Here is a 13,655-nt window from a genome sequence, read left to right as displayed (position 1 = left end):
CATAGCTCAGTCCATTGTTTTAACACAAAACCCATCTCATTTAAAAATGAAATGAGTCATGCTGATGAAGAAGAGTAACTGACAAAGACAGTTTCATTGCAAAGACAGTCATTGCTTAATTTTTAGTAACTTACACACATCTCCCCCAAGAAAGAGATAATCAGTAACTTACCTTTGCTCCCTTTTCCCCTGGTTCTCCCTGACAATTGGAATAAGAAACAATAAGTCAGTGTTAACAGTCTTCACCGGCTGTGAAGTAATTTGACCAGAAACACTGAAAAGACAGTAACATACGTATCCACTAGTTGGAGAATTTTGCTGAAAATACCTCATACTGAGAGTACACACCATCATTAGTGGAGCACCAGTGGAAATCAAATTCTGCTGATTTACAGAGCTGCATGCTCAAATGTTTAAAAAAGAAAATTAATCTAGAATCAAATACCAGTAATACCACCCCCTTAAACTATTACTAACCATACCTTGTTTACTATCATCATCATCTTCATCTTCACATGCCTGAGCCTGAACATCTCACTCAGAATGTAACATTTGGATAGTGGAAATAAGTTATGTCTATGCCCTTTTACAGATATTTTCTTTTTCCTGATTGTTGTCTTTATTTGGGCTTTGTTGATTTATTTCAGAAGAAAATCAAACCAAGTCAATGTCAGCCCAACAACAATGTCCTCACTGGGACACCATTTGGCCAACACAAAGACAAAAGAACAAGAATGCATAAACAAACATAAACACACAATTTTTTCCTTTTACCAAAACAGTATGTACAGTATGTAATAACATATATAAAACAAAAAATGTTAAAAGTCTTGATGCATTTCATGTGCCTCCATTAAAATATGACTTTTAGCTCCCTCTAGTGTTGTTTTGGGACATTTCACCAAAGCTCACATTATTCCAGGTACCCTGAGTGCACTGATACATCATCTACTATCAAAGCAAAAAAAAAAAAAAAAAAAAAAAGGTCCAAACCTTCTCTCCACGGGCTCCACCCCGTGAGCTGGAGCCAGAGACTGATTCTCCCTTCGGCCCAATTGGACCCCTGTCTCCTTTCTCTCCTCTCTCCCCTCTGTCACCCTTCTCTCCTTTAGCCCCAGACGGTCCTGGAGAACAACGACAAAGGACACAGGCATTAATACCCTGATGAAAAGACCTTTCAGAAATGATTAACGATTGTATCCCACATCCCAAACAACGAACGGAACATTTCCTGCTCCCAAAACAAAAGGACAGAAGAGAAGAAGAAAATGACTTTTTGCTCGATGCAACAAAAATCCCAGTGTACATGGCTGCAATTTATAGGCCATGTCAAGGTTTAGAGATGGTAACTGAGCACACCCTCCCACAGCTGCATGCATTGACATCCAGATATTTGTTTTCTGGTGTGACCCCCATTTGACTTTACACTCATCCAACTTAACGCGTCACTTTCAATGGAGGCTGCATTAAATGCAGCCCACTTCTTCAGTTGTGTAGAAATCACCCATCTCCAACGATGCTCACATGCACGGCAGAATGATGTGCACAGCAGGCAGGCTTCTGCAATATTTCAGTTTAGAATTCAGGAGCAGAAAAATCGATCCCATGCCTCTGAATGGATACATAAGCCCAGAAAATTCACTGAATAAATTAATGCCTCATATCATAGCATTAGTAGCCTAAGCTAGTATGCAATGCTCCTCCTGCCTGTTCCAATCCAAAAAGTGTTTCTCTATCCTTTTTCTAGAACCAGAAATCCAGACCATCCAACATCCACAATATTATATGCTTTAAAATACATGTGGAAAAAAAAAACTGAAACACAAAACTCTTTCTCATTTTTTCTCAATTGACGTCTTCTGTTTTCTCTCTGTGAGTTCTCTTCTCTGTAAGTTCTCTTACAGCCTGATCATCCTAACTTTCCATTCCCTTAGCCTGTAAACAAACATGTCCACCACCTTATGAAGGGGATAAATTCATGCATCCTTGTGTTTTTGAAATCCATGTGAGGTCCTGCATGACGAGTACACACATGAAGCAGGCAGAACATCGATGCACAGAACAGAAAGGAGGAAAAAAAAAAACACAGGAGACTGGGATGCGTGTCTCTGTGATTTTAACTCCCTCGACCCACCTGGTGACCCAAGAAGTCCGGGCCTGGACTCCACAGAAACTGAAACGTGCTGGGAGTCGCTTGCTGAACACAATGCAAAAGACAGTGTTAAATTAAGTCTCCAGATTAACATTGTTTTCAGGCAGTCATTCTGATGTTCAGCCACATGAGGTAATCTATTTTGTTATTTTATTTTATTTTATTGTATTGTTTTCTTTACTGTAATCACTATTGTGGTAACTTCAATAACTAGGCAAAACCTAGTTACATGGGCAACAGAATACTGATTAATATACTGTAATTTGTGTTTTTACTATGTAAACACACTGATTTCCACCCTATTTTGTAGCAGTTCAGAGTTAACAATAAGCAATGCCTGTCCAGAGCACTACTTTCAAATGAAGGATTACCACACCACACAGTGCATTACACTTGATGTCCACTAGATGGAGACATACGTCAGTGAATCTACTTATGGGAAGCTCTGAATAGCTCGGCTGTGCTTGTTCAAAGAATATGAACTGTGCAACCCCATGTGCTGTTATAAACAGCCCCAGGTGAGGTAAGTCACGTGTCAGCTTGTAGAAGTTCTCCATCTATTTCCCATCTTTTAAAGTGAGATTAAAAATTTATGAACTGACATTTGCAAATCAGCAAGGGGGCAGAATCCAAAGGCATCTGTGTAGTCTGACGAGGGCTTGAGTCAAACACAAATACACTCACACAGAAATACACTCAACTTTTCAACTCACAAACTTATGTCCCGTTCAAAATAATAATAATAATACAGAAATATAACATATATTCCATCTCAAGTTAGTGTTGAGCTCTCTCTGCAAACATAATGGCCAAAACTGTGTGCTTTTCAAATCAAAAACAAACAAAATGAAGTCTCTTTTCAGGAAGTGTCGACTGTATCCAGATAAACTCACCTGTATCTCTTGTAATGGACACCTCCTCTTTCGTGGTCAGTGGGGGCTGCTGAATGGGTCGAGAAGATGGAGGTGTTGTCTGCAGGAAAATAATCATGCAACAGAGAGAGACACATATTTGAAAAGGTCAATCGATGACATTTATGGAAAGCTGCACTGAGCTTGCTCTAAATTTTAAGGCCCCATTTCCACTGGTATAGCCCCCACCCACCCCCACCACATTGTAAAGCCTTGGAAACAATATAAGAACCATGTTGCACTGCATGGGAAAATGCTGTTCTTGTTCACATTAATGCCAAACAATCCCAACAAAAATGACTCATGTTTCCGCTCTGTGTTACCATTCAACTGCGTTGATGTTTACAGTTTGTGCAGCCAAAGCTCTCTTCTTAACTAACCAGAGTGTTTCCCAGCTCTACATCAAGCCTTTTTCAAACATGTGCATGGAGAACAAAGGACTGAGTATAACTTTTTCCTTTTTCTTTTTTTTGATAAATGGTTATTGTTTTCAGTAATTCAATAATTGCCCTTTTTGTTGATTGTGTGTTAATCACTGTCAGAACTCTTATGCGTGGGTCCTGTTGCAAAACTCATCTTTATCTGAACCTTATTAAGGCTTTTTAGGGAACACATCCCCGAGTCTATTCTCACTGAGCCTGCAGCTGCAACATGTTATAGCGACACTTGGAGTACACTAACAGAGTGAATTTAAAATGCCCCATGGCCAAACAGAAGAGGTTGAATTCAGGAAGGACCTACACTGTGTGTGTTTCTATGTATGGCCCCTCTTTCTTCGCAAATCTTTTTCCTCAACCTTTGTGCTCTCTTTTTACGACCACATCAACCATTCAAATTCATTCACATCAAAATAGCTTAATATATTTAGAAATGATATTTTTTTTATGTTTTTGTGTAGGCCTTATAGCAAAGTTTTTGTTTTTTTTTTTTCGTTTTTTTGTGGGTAGGTTTTGTGGACAAAAGAAAGACAGGCCAGGCCTCAGTGTGCCAACAGTCCTCAGTCACTAAAAACACAGCAGGACATCATTTAGGACAGGGGTAATTGCATACTGGGGGGTCGCTTTTGCTTCCCAAAAACTGCCTTTTGGGTAAAAAGAGGGAGGGGGAGGAGATACTTCAAATACCCTCGTCTGTAGGTCATTCTTCACTGGTGACACACCTTAGATTGTCACCTGTGGAATTCAAGAGAGGAGTGGGATGAAGAATGTAGGGGAGGGGGCAGCCAAAGGGGCAGCGTGAAGCCCATGTTGTTCATTAACCATTAACCAGTTTCCTTTCTGGGAAATTACCATCCCCACTGTGTTACACAGCACTATGCTAAGAATTTGGCCAGACCATTTTTGACTGTTCTAAGTTGATATATGTATTAATGTGATAAAGAATACCGTGCCTGTTCACTCCTTTACCTATCCATCATTGCCGGGGATGATCGGTGGGAGGCTCTCCTTTTAGAACACAGTGTTGATAGATTTGAACCACACAACCCCTTGACTTTAAGAGCAGGTATGCAGCTCCGCTGGCAATCAACATATTCCACCTCTGCAGAAGTGTAGGTTTTTTTTTTTTTTCCCAGTGCACGTCCTATGTAGTACTCAGAGGAAACGTATTGGAATTTGCACATTTTTGTGGTTGGCCTGAGGATTAAGGAAAAAACAGTCCAGCTGTTTATAAAATGCACAAACAAAGGTTTGACTCTCATTTGTCTGACTCTCACTGGCTCTTGTGTAATAGAACAGAATCAGAGTTCGAAAAAGAAAAAAAAGCTCATTTGAAAAGAAAACATCGTCTCAATGCTACCCCCCCCAAAAACATTGCTACAGATCATTAAGATCTAAATGCAAACAAAAAAGAACAGTTTGCTTATCAGTTTGATATTTTTTTGTTGGTGTTTTGATCTGGAAAAAGTAAAGAGACTTTTTTTTTAATCTCCTTTTTGATGTTTCAGCATTTTCGCCCAGGCTGTTATTATGAAGATGAAGATTAGGCAAAACGCTCATTTGGGTTGGGCAGATTTTACCCATTTTCTTCTCTCTAATAATTACTAAGTAAATCAATTTTAATATGTTTATTGCATTCTCTGGAAAAAGATCTGAGACTTTTGTTTGTCACATAATTCCACATATGGGAGGGAAACGTGCACTGCAACTCTACATGCAACCTTGATATGGCCTTTGGAGGTGTGGAAAAATAACTGCGATTCAAACTTGTCAAATGTGTTAAAAAAATATAGATAAATATACTTTCATGTGGTTCATAGTCCTTTGCGGACATTATGGATATCAGAAACAACTGCTGATAACAACTAATTGGTTATATCAGAAATAATGACGCACCACACCAAGTCAGTATTATGCTCTGGTAACATTTCCTCTTTGGGCTGCATGCTGGAGGGGGACACTTCAGCAGTGACACTGTTCAGGATGACTGACTTGGCTCTGCCATCTATCACTGAGAATTCCAGGATGACAAAATGGAAAGTTTGACTTCTACAGCTCTCCCTCTCTGACTACCCTTTGCCCAGACTTGCCTTAATTGCACTGGTTGGACAATTGCGCAGAATGTAGGTTATATTTTCTGTTAACAGACATCAGGTGGAAAAACAGCAGCAGGTAGGCATTAGATGCCAGCTGTTGTCTTTTACATTATGCTGCATGTTACATGATGCTAATAAATGCCTACTGAACAGATGGAAAAGCCCCTTGTAAAACTTACAGAGCATCAAGGCAGTAGTAGGGCAGTAAGGATGAAGGGACTTCCGACTTGAGGTGCCTAACCCTGCCCTCCCTGTCTCCTTCTCTGACTGTCTTTCCACCTCTGTCGGTTCCTGTACACAGCTGATTGAGAAACCAGTCAGAATAACAAAGCCTTGAGGAGTGGGTGGGTGGGGGGGGGGGAGGGGGGGGGGGTCGTCTCTGACTTGGATCAGATCGAGTCCAAATTCACATCTGGTTTTTCTAACTCTTCACTATAATTGTGAGTGGGAATGCACGCACGCACAGAGGCGGTTTGCGCTACAGTGTGTTTCAGCTTGCGTAGCTATCTTTGAAGGTGGGAGATGAGAGTGGGTGTCTGTGGAATCTGATTGTGTGTGTGTGAGAGTGAGAGAGACAGAAAGCAGACAGAGGAAGACTGAAGGACAAAGTGGAGAGAAGAGAGAGTGACAAAAGGAGAGATGAAGGAGGACACAAAAAGACACAAGTCGATGCAGTTTATTTAGCGAACTTGCATCGGTGACTGCAAAAAGCATAACCACATAAGCACGACAGTGTGGCTGAACTGAACAGTGCAAGTGCATGGCGGTTAAGAGACTACCATCCTGTTTTCCTTCTAGCAGTATATGTTGTTTCAGGTCTTCATCCAGGTGATACATATCCAGCCACATCTACCCAGAGTACACACACCTCACCCAACACCAGGTGACCCCCCCCTGAGATTCAAGCATGAGCACTTTATTCTAAATTACTATACTGAAACATTAAAAGCTGCTTTGTGAACTGCTATTAGCAAATAAAGTGTGATTTAAATTCAAAATGACTGAATCCGTGACTCTTAACCTTTAGAATGGGCACATTTTAACTCACCAAGGTCATTTCCTTTCCAGTCTGATAAGAGGTAAATCTTTATGTAAAAAGTCTTTGTCTCCAAATGTATAAGGCAGAGGCAGCTCAATTTCCAGACATCAACTCAGCAGTTTTTAATCTCTCTTGAGGGACCAGTGTTCACTCACTTATACACAGTAACTTGAGACATTAGTGGTATATCTAACACTGAGATGACTCAGTTTGCAGAAGCACAGTCTGCTGTTAATAATCTCTGTTGGCCACTTTTACAAGTCTGGTTTGATCAGCTGTTTGAATCCTCTTCAGGGAACAGAGCATTCTTCATCCATTCATTCACTCTCCTTCGGACTCTCTTACACACTCTTGATTTATAGTTGAACATCAAACTCAGGAAGGAAACTGTAGACCGACCCATGTTTCATACATAATGTATCAAGGCAGCAAAATAATTACAAGGAACAGTACCATTACCAATGAAACATCATTTAGTCAAGCTTTAAATGATAAGAAAAACACAAGGCAGCGGCAGGTAAACATGGTCAAGTAGTAGTACAAGTAGAGGAGTTCAATAATAAACAAAAGTCGCTCCATACCGTCCATCTATGTTTCTCCACAGCTGGTTTAGCAGGTCTCGTTTCCTCATAGCCACTTCCTTCACCTGAAGCCTGAGGAGACCAACCATACACATTTGATTTCAAGCCCACAAGATATTCCTTTTGGTTTAATTCAGTCCACACAAACCTTTAATATCTGAAAATGTTCATTTAACTGTGTGTGTTGTCTTCCCACAGAGTCACTTCATGATCTCTTCACTTGCATTCTTGGTAAAATTCAAGTCAGCTATAACATAATTTAGCAATTTGCGGCAATGTTTTTATTGAATATCTGTCCAAATATCTTAATTACATAATCGCAATGCGGCTTGCAATCTGTGTGACAGTATCAGTGGCTTATTTTGGTTGTCTGTGTCGTCTTTATTGGTGTCCATCTGTTTTTTATGTCACCTTCTTGGCGAGGTCCCACTTGAAACAGATGTTTTAATCTCAACAAGTCTTTTATCAGGTGAAATTATGGTGTAATTCAATACTGAACTCCCCAAATTGTCAGTATTCTTTGTGTATGTAAGTCTTATACAGTATTCTCCTGTTAGATTCAAGGCTACTTAGTAATTCAATATTTTGAACATGTCCTCTGTACTGTTAAACAGATGTGTGTGAGGTTATCGTTTCAGATAAAAGGTACATCCTGAAAGCTGAAACCTGTTATTTCCACACTGGGAATGTTATTTCCCCATCTCTTCCAAACAACATCTAAAGATCTGATGACAACAAGCAGTCAAGTCTTGAACCTTATTCTGTCAGTAAGGACAAGGTTTTGGTGGTCTCAGCAAGCAGAACAGCTGTGAGGGCAATGTTTTACTAAATAACAGTTAAGGCTGCTGGTGGGCTGCAGAGAGGCACCTGTGTTTGTGTGTGGGTGGTCAGGGTCAGTGGTGAAAAGGATCCCCTCACCCTCTTATCTATTACAGATTTAATGTTGGCAATAAGTGATGTAACATGCCAAATAAATCAACAGCCCAGTAAAATTTCATTACTTGTGTTACATCTGTCCTAACTTAGATAGTTGATGCAAAGTGCAATTAAATGACTCCACTACGACAACAGACGATTAGCTGAGTTAGCTGCTATTGCTATGACTGTTAACCTTTACGTTCTCACACAGTATGCAGTTTATGTGTAAGTTAGTTAGCCAGATATACTCATGATTGGAGTTTTTGTTAGAGCAGATTAACACACTTTAATCAGTTCCTAATACCTCTGATCTTGTGTTTTTGGTTTTGGAAAACCCTGACCTGGGGAGGGGGTTTGCTCACAGTTATCTCCTCATCAAATACTTTTTAACCTTGTAACATGCAGTATCTCTATTACCCTGTAGTCATACTACAGCATTTCAGTCACATGTAGTACTTATTATTGCTTGTACGTGATTACTATTACATCAAAATTAAATTAGTTGTCACTCACCATATCTGAGTCATCCTCTTCCTCTTCACAGTGTCTCTCAGCAGCACGGGGGTCTCCCACCACCCTAAGCTCACTGATCACCCCCTGTTCCAAAACAAGGACATATTGTCTTGATGTCTGATGATATATATATATGTCAGAACAGCATTTGTTCTCACACACAAAAGATGTCTTACTTTCAACATATGGATATTTATCGCTGGAATTGCCGTGAAGGGTTTGGCAATATTTCTCAGGGAATTTCCCCTTTCCACAAAATCAGAGGGGCTCTTCATGTCTCCAGTTTTAGCCTCTGCCTGTGAAGTGCCACTATCTCGATCTGATACATGTTCCCACACAGGATGCTCACAGATAATATGAATGCTATCTTCCTGCCTATCAAAGGCCCATTAGCTCTGTATGTAGAGGTGGTTTCTCTGCTGACTCTCCAGGGCACATTCATGTCCTGAGAAAAAAAGTCTAATGGCTTTTTTAAGAGGACTTTGAAGATAAATGGCAAACGCTCTTTGACATTTTAACCCCGTCTCTACACAGACTTTTAATGTTTGTACAAAAGGGCCTTTTTTGTAATTTGTACAGTTTTTAGTTGACATGTTATGGTCTTTTTCTAACAAACTGCTTTAGATCTTTGCAATAAATAGTCGATCCTATTCACAAGGCTAAACTGTAACTGCAGCATATTTTGCCAGTGATGGATAATAAGAAAAAGGGGCATCTAAACAAATCATATTTCAGAATGGAATGTACATTTTATCACTACATACTGTAAATATTTAGATGCCAAAGAAGGTTGCAAAGTCTTAATTTGATTAGTTAAATTAAATTCACCGGACCTTGGGAGCATAGGGCCATGCAGAGGTCAACAAAATATTATTTTTTTTTTTAAATAAGCACTCTCAAAAACAGCTTGATGACAAAATACCCAACCAAAAGGAAATGCCTTAGATGGGCTTGTGTAATAAAAAAAAAAAGAAGAAAGACAGAAAAACCTGAACAGTGGTTTACAACAAAATAAGCAGCAGTCTTCAAACACAGTAATAAAAAAAGATTAAAACATTACAACTGAGAGAGGAAGCAAGAGATGATGTTTCAGCTGGGCAACTTTAACTTCAAAGGCTTGGAGTCAGAAGGGAAGTACTCATTTGGAATTTGGACATATTTACTAGTGTAAATATCTCCTTCTATATATCAGATTTATTTGTTATCAAAATATACAATGATCATTATTAAAGGACACCTTTTATCAAGGAACATCCAACTTTTTGGGCTCTTTATTCCTTTCTGGCTTTGTGGTTTCAGTTTGGTCTTATTTACAGAACAAGGTCAATTATGTCCATGTAACCAGGAAGACTCCATATTGAGAAATGCTGAACAATGGAAAGTGTAAGGTAAAGGATCACCATCATGTTAAAGTTTAACACAAAGAGCCAAGGACATGAAGATCATAAGGTCACGTAAGAACCTGTGCATGTCCACTGGAAATATGGCCATTATATGCCTACTAAACGTGGCTGAATTCTACATATTCTGTTTTCCTTCAGCATCTACAGTGTTCAAGGTGTACACAGAATATTGTGTTTATTTCCCTACTGTTTTTTATTATTTTGATCTGCACAAACTGACTGCACATTTTTGCTTGCATGTTTTGTCTGCAGGCAGCCATGGGTGAACTACTATAACCCATTAACAGCAAAGGTCAAACTTTGTTGCAGTAAACAGCTGAAATTCACTGCAGTCGAATGGCTATAGTTAATCACATCCCACCTGTGAGGTTTTCCAGTTATTTGCAAACAACTCTAAGGAGAATGGTGAGGCTGTAGACATTTATGTTATGCTTCTGGAGTAGGCCAATTTGGGCAATTAAATCACATGAGGGTTATTCACCCAAGATGTTTCACATGCCTGACTATGGAAAATCAAAACACTACACTGCACATTTCACTCTGTTCCAAAACACTACACCACAAGATTCTTCAGCATCACATCACAGTCAATGTCATGGTTAATTTAGTGCCAAAGCATCATGCACAGTATTCTATATCTCCTATGAAAGCTTTTAAAATAAGTACAGTATAACTTTCTATGCTACACATCCCCTAAATTATTGATTTCCTAATTATTATTTCCCTCAAACCAGACAAAGTTTGTGTACACACCAGGAACTTCTCAGGATCAGCCCCTCCAGCTTGCCCGACGAAGACCCCAGCACCGGCCTCCAGCTCCATCTCATCCGGGGACCTCTCAATGCGCGTCACTTGAGGGTCTGTGTCACAGTTGAGGTAGAACATCACCTTGTCATCCCTCACAGCGATAGCGAAACGGGTCCAGGTATCCCTCAAGGAGGGCACAAGGAATTTGGCTGCTTCATATGACTGCTGTGAGTCAGGTTCTGTGTAGTACAGGATGACATTCTGGTTGCCGCCCTGCACATCTGACAGTTTAACACCCACGTACATGATCTGCTGTGAGGCATCAGTGACAGAGAAGATGACTCCGCCCCTGTCCGAGGTGGGTTTCAGGTTGAAGATGAGGGCGAAGTCCCGGTAGAATGGATTCGGCAGGTGGGCACGTGCCAGCTGGCCCGTGTTGGCATCAGGGCCAAAGACATATCCGGGGCTACTGTCGGGCCCATAGACCTGGGTAATCTCACTGGGCGGAGGATCCCCAATCAGCTGCAGGAGGGAGACTCCACTCTCCTCTAGAAGAGGAGAGAAAAAACATGTTAGGCCACAATACGCACAAAATAAACTCTAGGTTAGAAGGGAGGGCAGCATGGCAGGGTATAATGTTAATGCTGTTGGTGGTTGACTTAAAATGTGAATGTCTGATCAGTGCAATGGTCGTATTTTGAGTCTTTGTTATACTAACAAACTGAACTGAAAAAAAAGATCTGGTCAATAATTTTTTCTTGTTTTCTACAGTAATGTGAAGAACATTAACACATTTCATGAAATCAAAATGGAAAGTAACCACAACTTCCTCCAACCAACCTATAAGCGTTTTTGAGAAGCATTGGAAAAACGGCTCTGCTCAGGGGACAACAAACAAACAAACCAGTTTTATTACTCTCGTCACCGATATGGGAAGGGTTTATACCCCCCAAAAAAGGCAAAGAAATTGGTCATATGAGACTAAGAAAAGCAGATCACTTCAACAGACATTGTAAGGCCTTCTATTCCAAAGACAAGACCTGCTAACGCTAAACTCCAGCTTCCTAAACTGAAGATATAATGCACGGCTTGAGAGTTGATTGATTTAGCTCTCACAGCATATGTGCCAGAAGAGCTAAAATCAAGATGGAAACATGCAGAGTTACAGCCTCTAGATACATTCTCTACAAAATCACATCAACAGACATAAAAATTACACATTTAAAAACTTTTCTCATACTTTGTTTGAACCTTATCCATCTACTGCATGCAAAATTGGGTGAAGATGGATATGTAAGCATTGCATTCCTCAAGACTCCAAAAAAAAAGAGGCAAAGCTCTTCCGACTTGTGTGACATCTGCTAAATGTCACTGCTCCAGGGCAAGCAGGGACCAACAGCTGGGCCTCCTGCATATCCTTGCTCACTCTTCCATCACCCTGGGTGACTCTGGCGAGGTCAGCGCATAATTATTGGAGGCGTTTAGGAACACAAAGAGCAATGTGTATTGTTTCCCACGAGTAGTAGAGACAATTTTTGTTTTACTATATTGTCAAACTTGAGACAAATTCTTTCTGCTTGTTCAAAATTAATGTTTCCTAATGTTAAAAGCAAAATCGTTGTTTTGGGAGAACACTTGAAGTTTCTGGTGCTTTGAAGAAATGCTTTGGTTTACCACCTGGTGGCTAATGTGCAAGCTCTATTGCTCAGTTCAAAGCCTCCCCACTGCCCTGACTGCTAAAGATCAGTGGGGTCAGCAGTTGGCTTTGTTGAGAGCTTAAACACGCAAGGTGTTTAGCTGAACCCGAGGTCCTGCGTTCTGCTGTACAACCATAAACAACAGTCTGAATATTCTGCCTGCTGTCTGAGGACTAAAGATGCTTTAATTTGAATCTGAGCTAACAGAGAACCCAGTCAAGCTGTGACAGGACAGCAATAAAAATACTTTCCAGTATTAATTATGCAGTTCCCCTCTGGGACAATAGGACAGACACTTCTAAATAAGACTCATCACTAGCAGACTGTACATTTTGGTATGTACTTATTTTGTCATAAACATGTCATCAGAAAATATAAATCAAAGTATAGCATAAGATGTGCCAAAAATACCAACCCAATCTGGAACAGCCCATTGACTGTTAAAACGATACTTCTCAGTTCAATTTCAAAACAGGATCTTTCAGCACATTCACTACCTACATTTGAAAATGTTAACCAGGAAACGGCAGATTCAGCAGACAAGGAGAGTCCCAGGTTCAGAACCACAGGTAGACTGTGGGTCCTTGACTGCTGCATGGATGGCACTTAACAATAAACTGTCATTTGCACCAGAACGACCAGATGTTTACTCTGATAAAGTCAGAATGAGAAACCTTAAGGGTCTCTTCAGTGGGCCTGCGCTCACATGTCTAAACCTGGCTCTCTCCTATGCACAATCTCTGCCACAGTCAGGCTGAGAAAGGCAAAACTTTGCAGTAATTCAGTGGTGAAATCCATCATGTGGGAAAGCACACCACTTTAATTTGTAAATTCTCCTGCTGTGGGTGCTGAAGCCAACATGTGAGGAGTTACTTTTAAAGCAGAAACACATAACTAAGCATGTATGGTAACTCTTTTTTCCAATTAAAAAAATTATGATTTTTTTCGGTTTTTTTTTTTTTTATTTTGCTCTGAATGACATTGATTGTGCTTAAAAAATGTCTCTTTTGGCTAAAGTTCACTTTCTTCTTCAATTTGCAAGAAACAAGCGAGCTGTTAAGCACAAGTTAGCTTCTGGTCGTAAAAATGATTTGATTTGTGCGCAGATTAAACTTCAAGGTCTGTCATAAGTTGGAATGTGAGGCGTATCTCTCAAACAGA

The 13,655-nt window shown here is 40.1% G+C and overlaps 1 protein-coding gene across 3 annotated transcripts in view; it reads right to left on the bottom strand.

Moving 5' to 3' along the window:
• col18a1a (collagen type XVIII alpha 1 chain a) overlaps positions 1-13,655 on the bottom strand; it is a 69,581-nt gene that overhangs the window by 16,473 nt on the left and 39,453 nt on the right. For 2 of the 3 annotated variants that reach the window (XM_041057830.1, XM_041057828.1), the window contains 7 exons: positions 10,804-11,345; positions 8,648-8,731; positions 7,217-7,288; positions 3,046-3,124; positions 2,135-2,197; positions 994-1,124; positions 173-199 (listed from right to left, as the gene is read on the bottom strand). In XM_041057830.1, the coding sequence (XP_040913764.1) occupies positions 173-199; positions 994-1,124; positions 2,135-2,197; positions 3,046-3,124; positions 7,217-7,288; positions 8,648-8,731; positions 10,804-11,345 (998 nt within the window). The remainder of the gene's footprint in view (positions 1-172; positions 200-993; positions 1,125-2,134; positions 2,198-3,045; positions 3,125-7,216; positions 7,289-8,647; positions 8,732-10,803; positions 11,346-13,655) is intronic. The other variant, XM_041057829.1, reaches the window with a different exon arrangement.

Source organism: Toxotes jaculatrix, chromosome 15 (genome assembly GCF_017976425.1).
Source record: "Toxotes jaculatrix isolate fToxJac2 chromosome 15, fToxJac2.pri, whole genome shotgun sequence".
NCBI lineage: Eukaryota > Metazoa > Chordata > Actinopteri > Toxotidae > Toxotes > Toxotes jaculatrix.
Note: the sequence above shows the minus strand (reverse complement) of the source record. Positions and strands in the feature narration are given on the sequence as shown.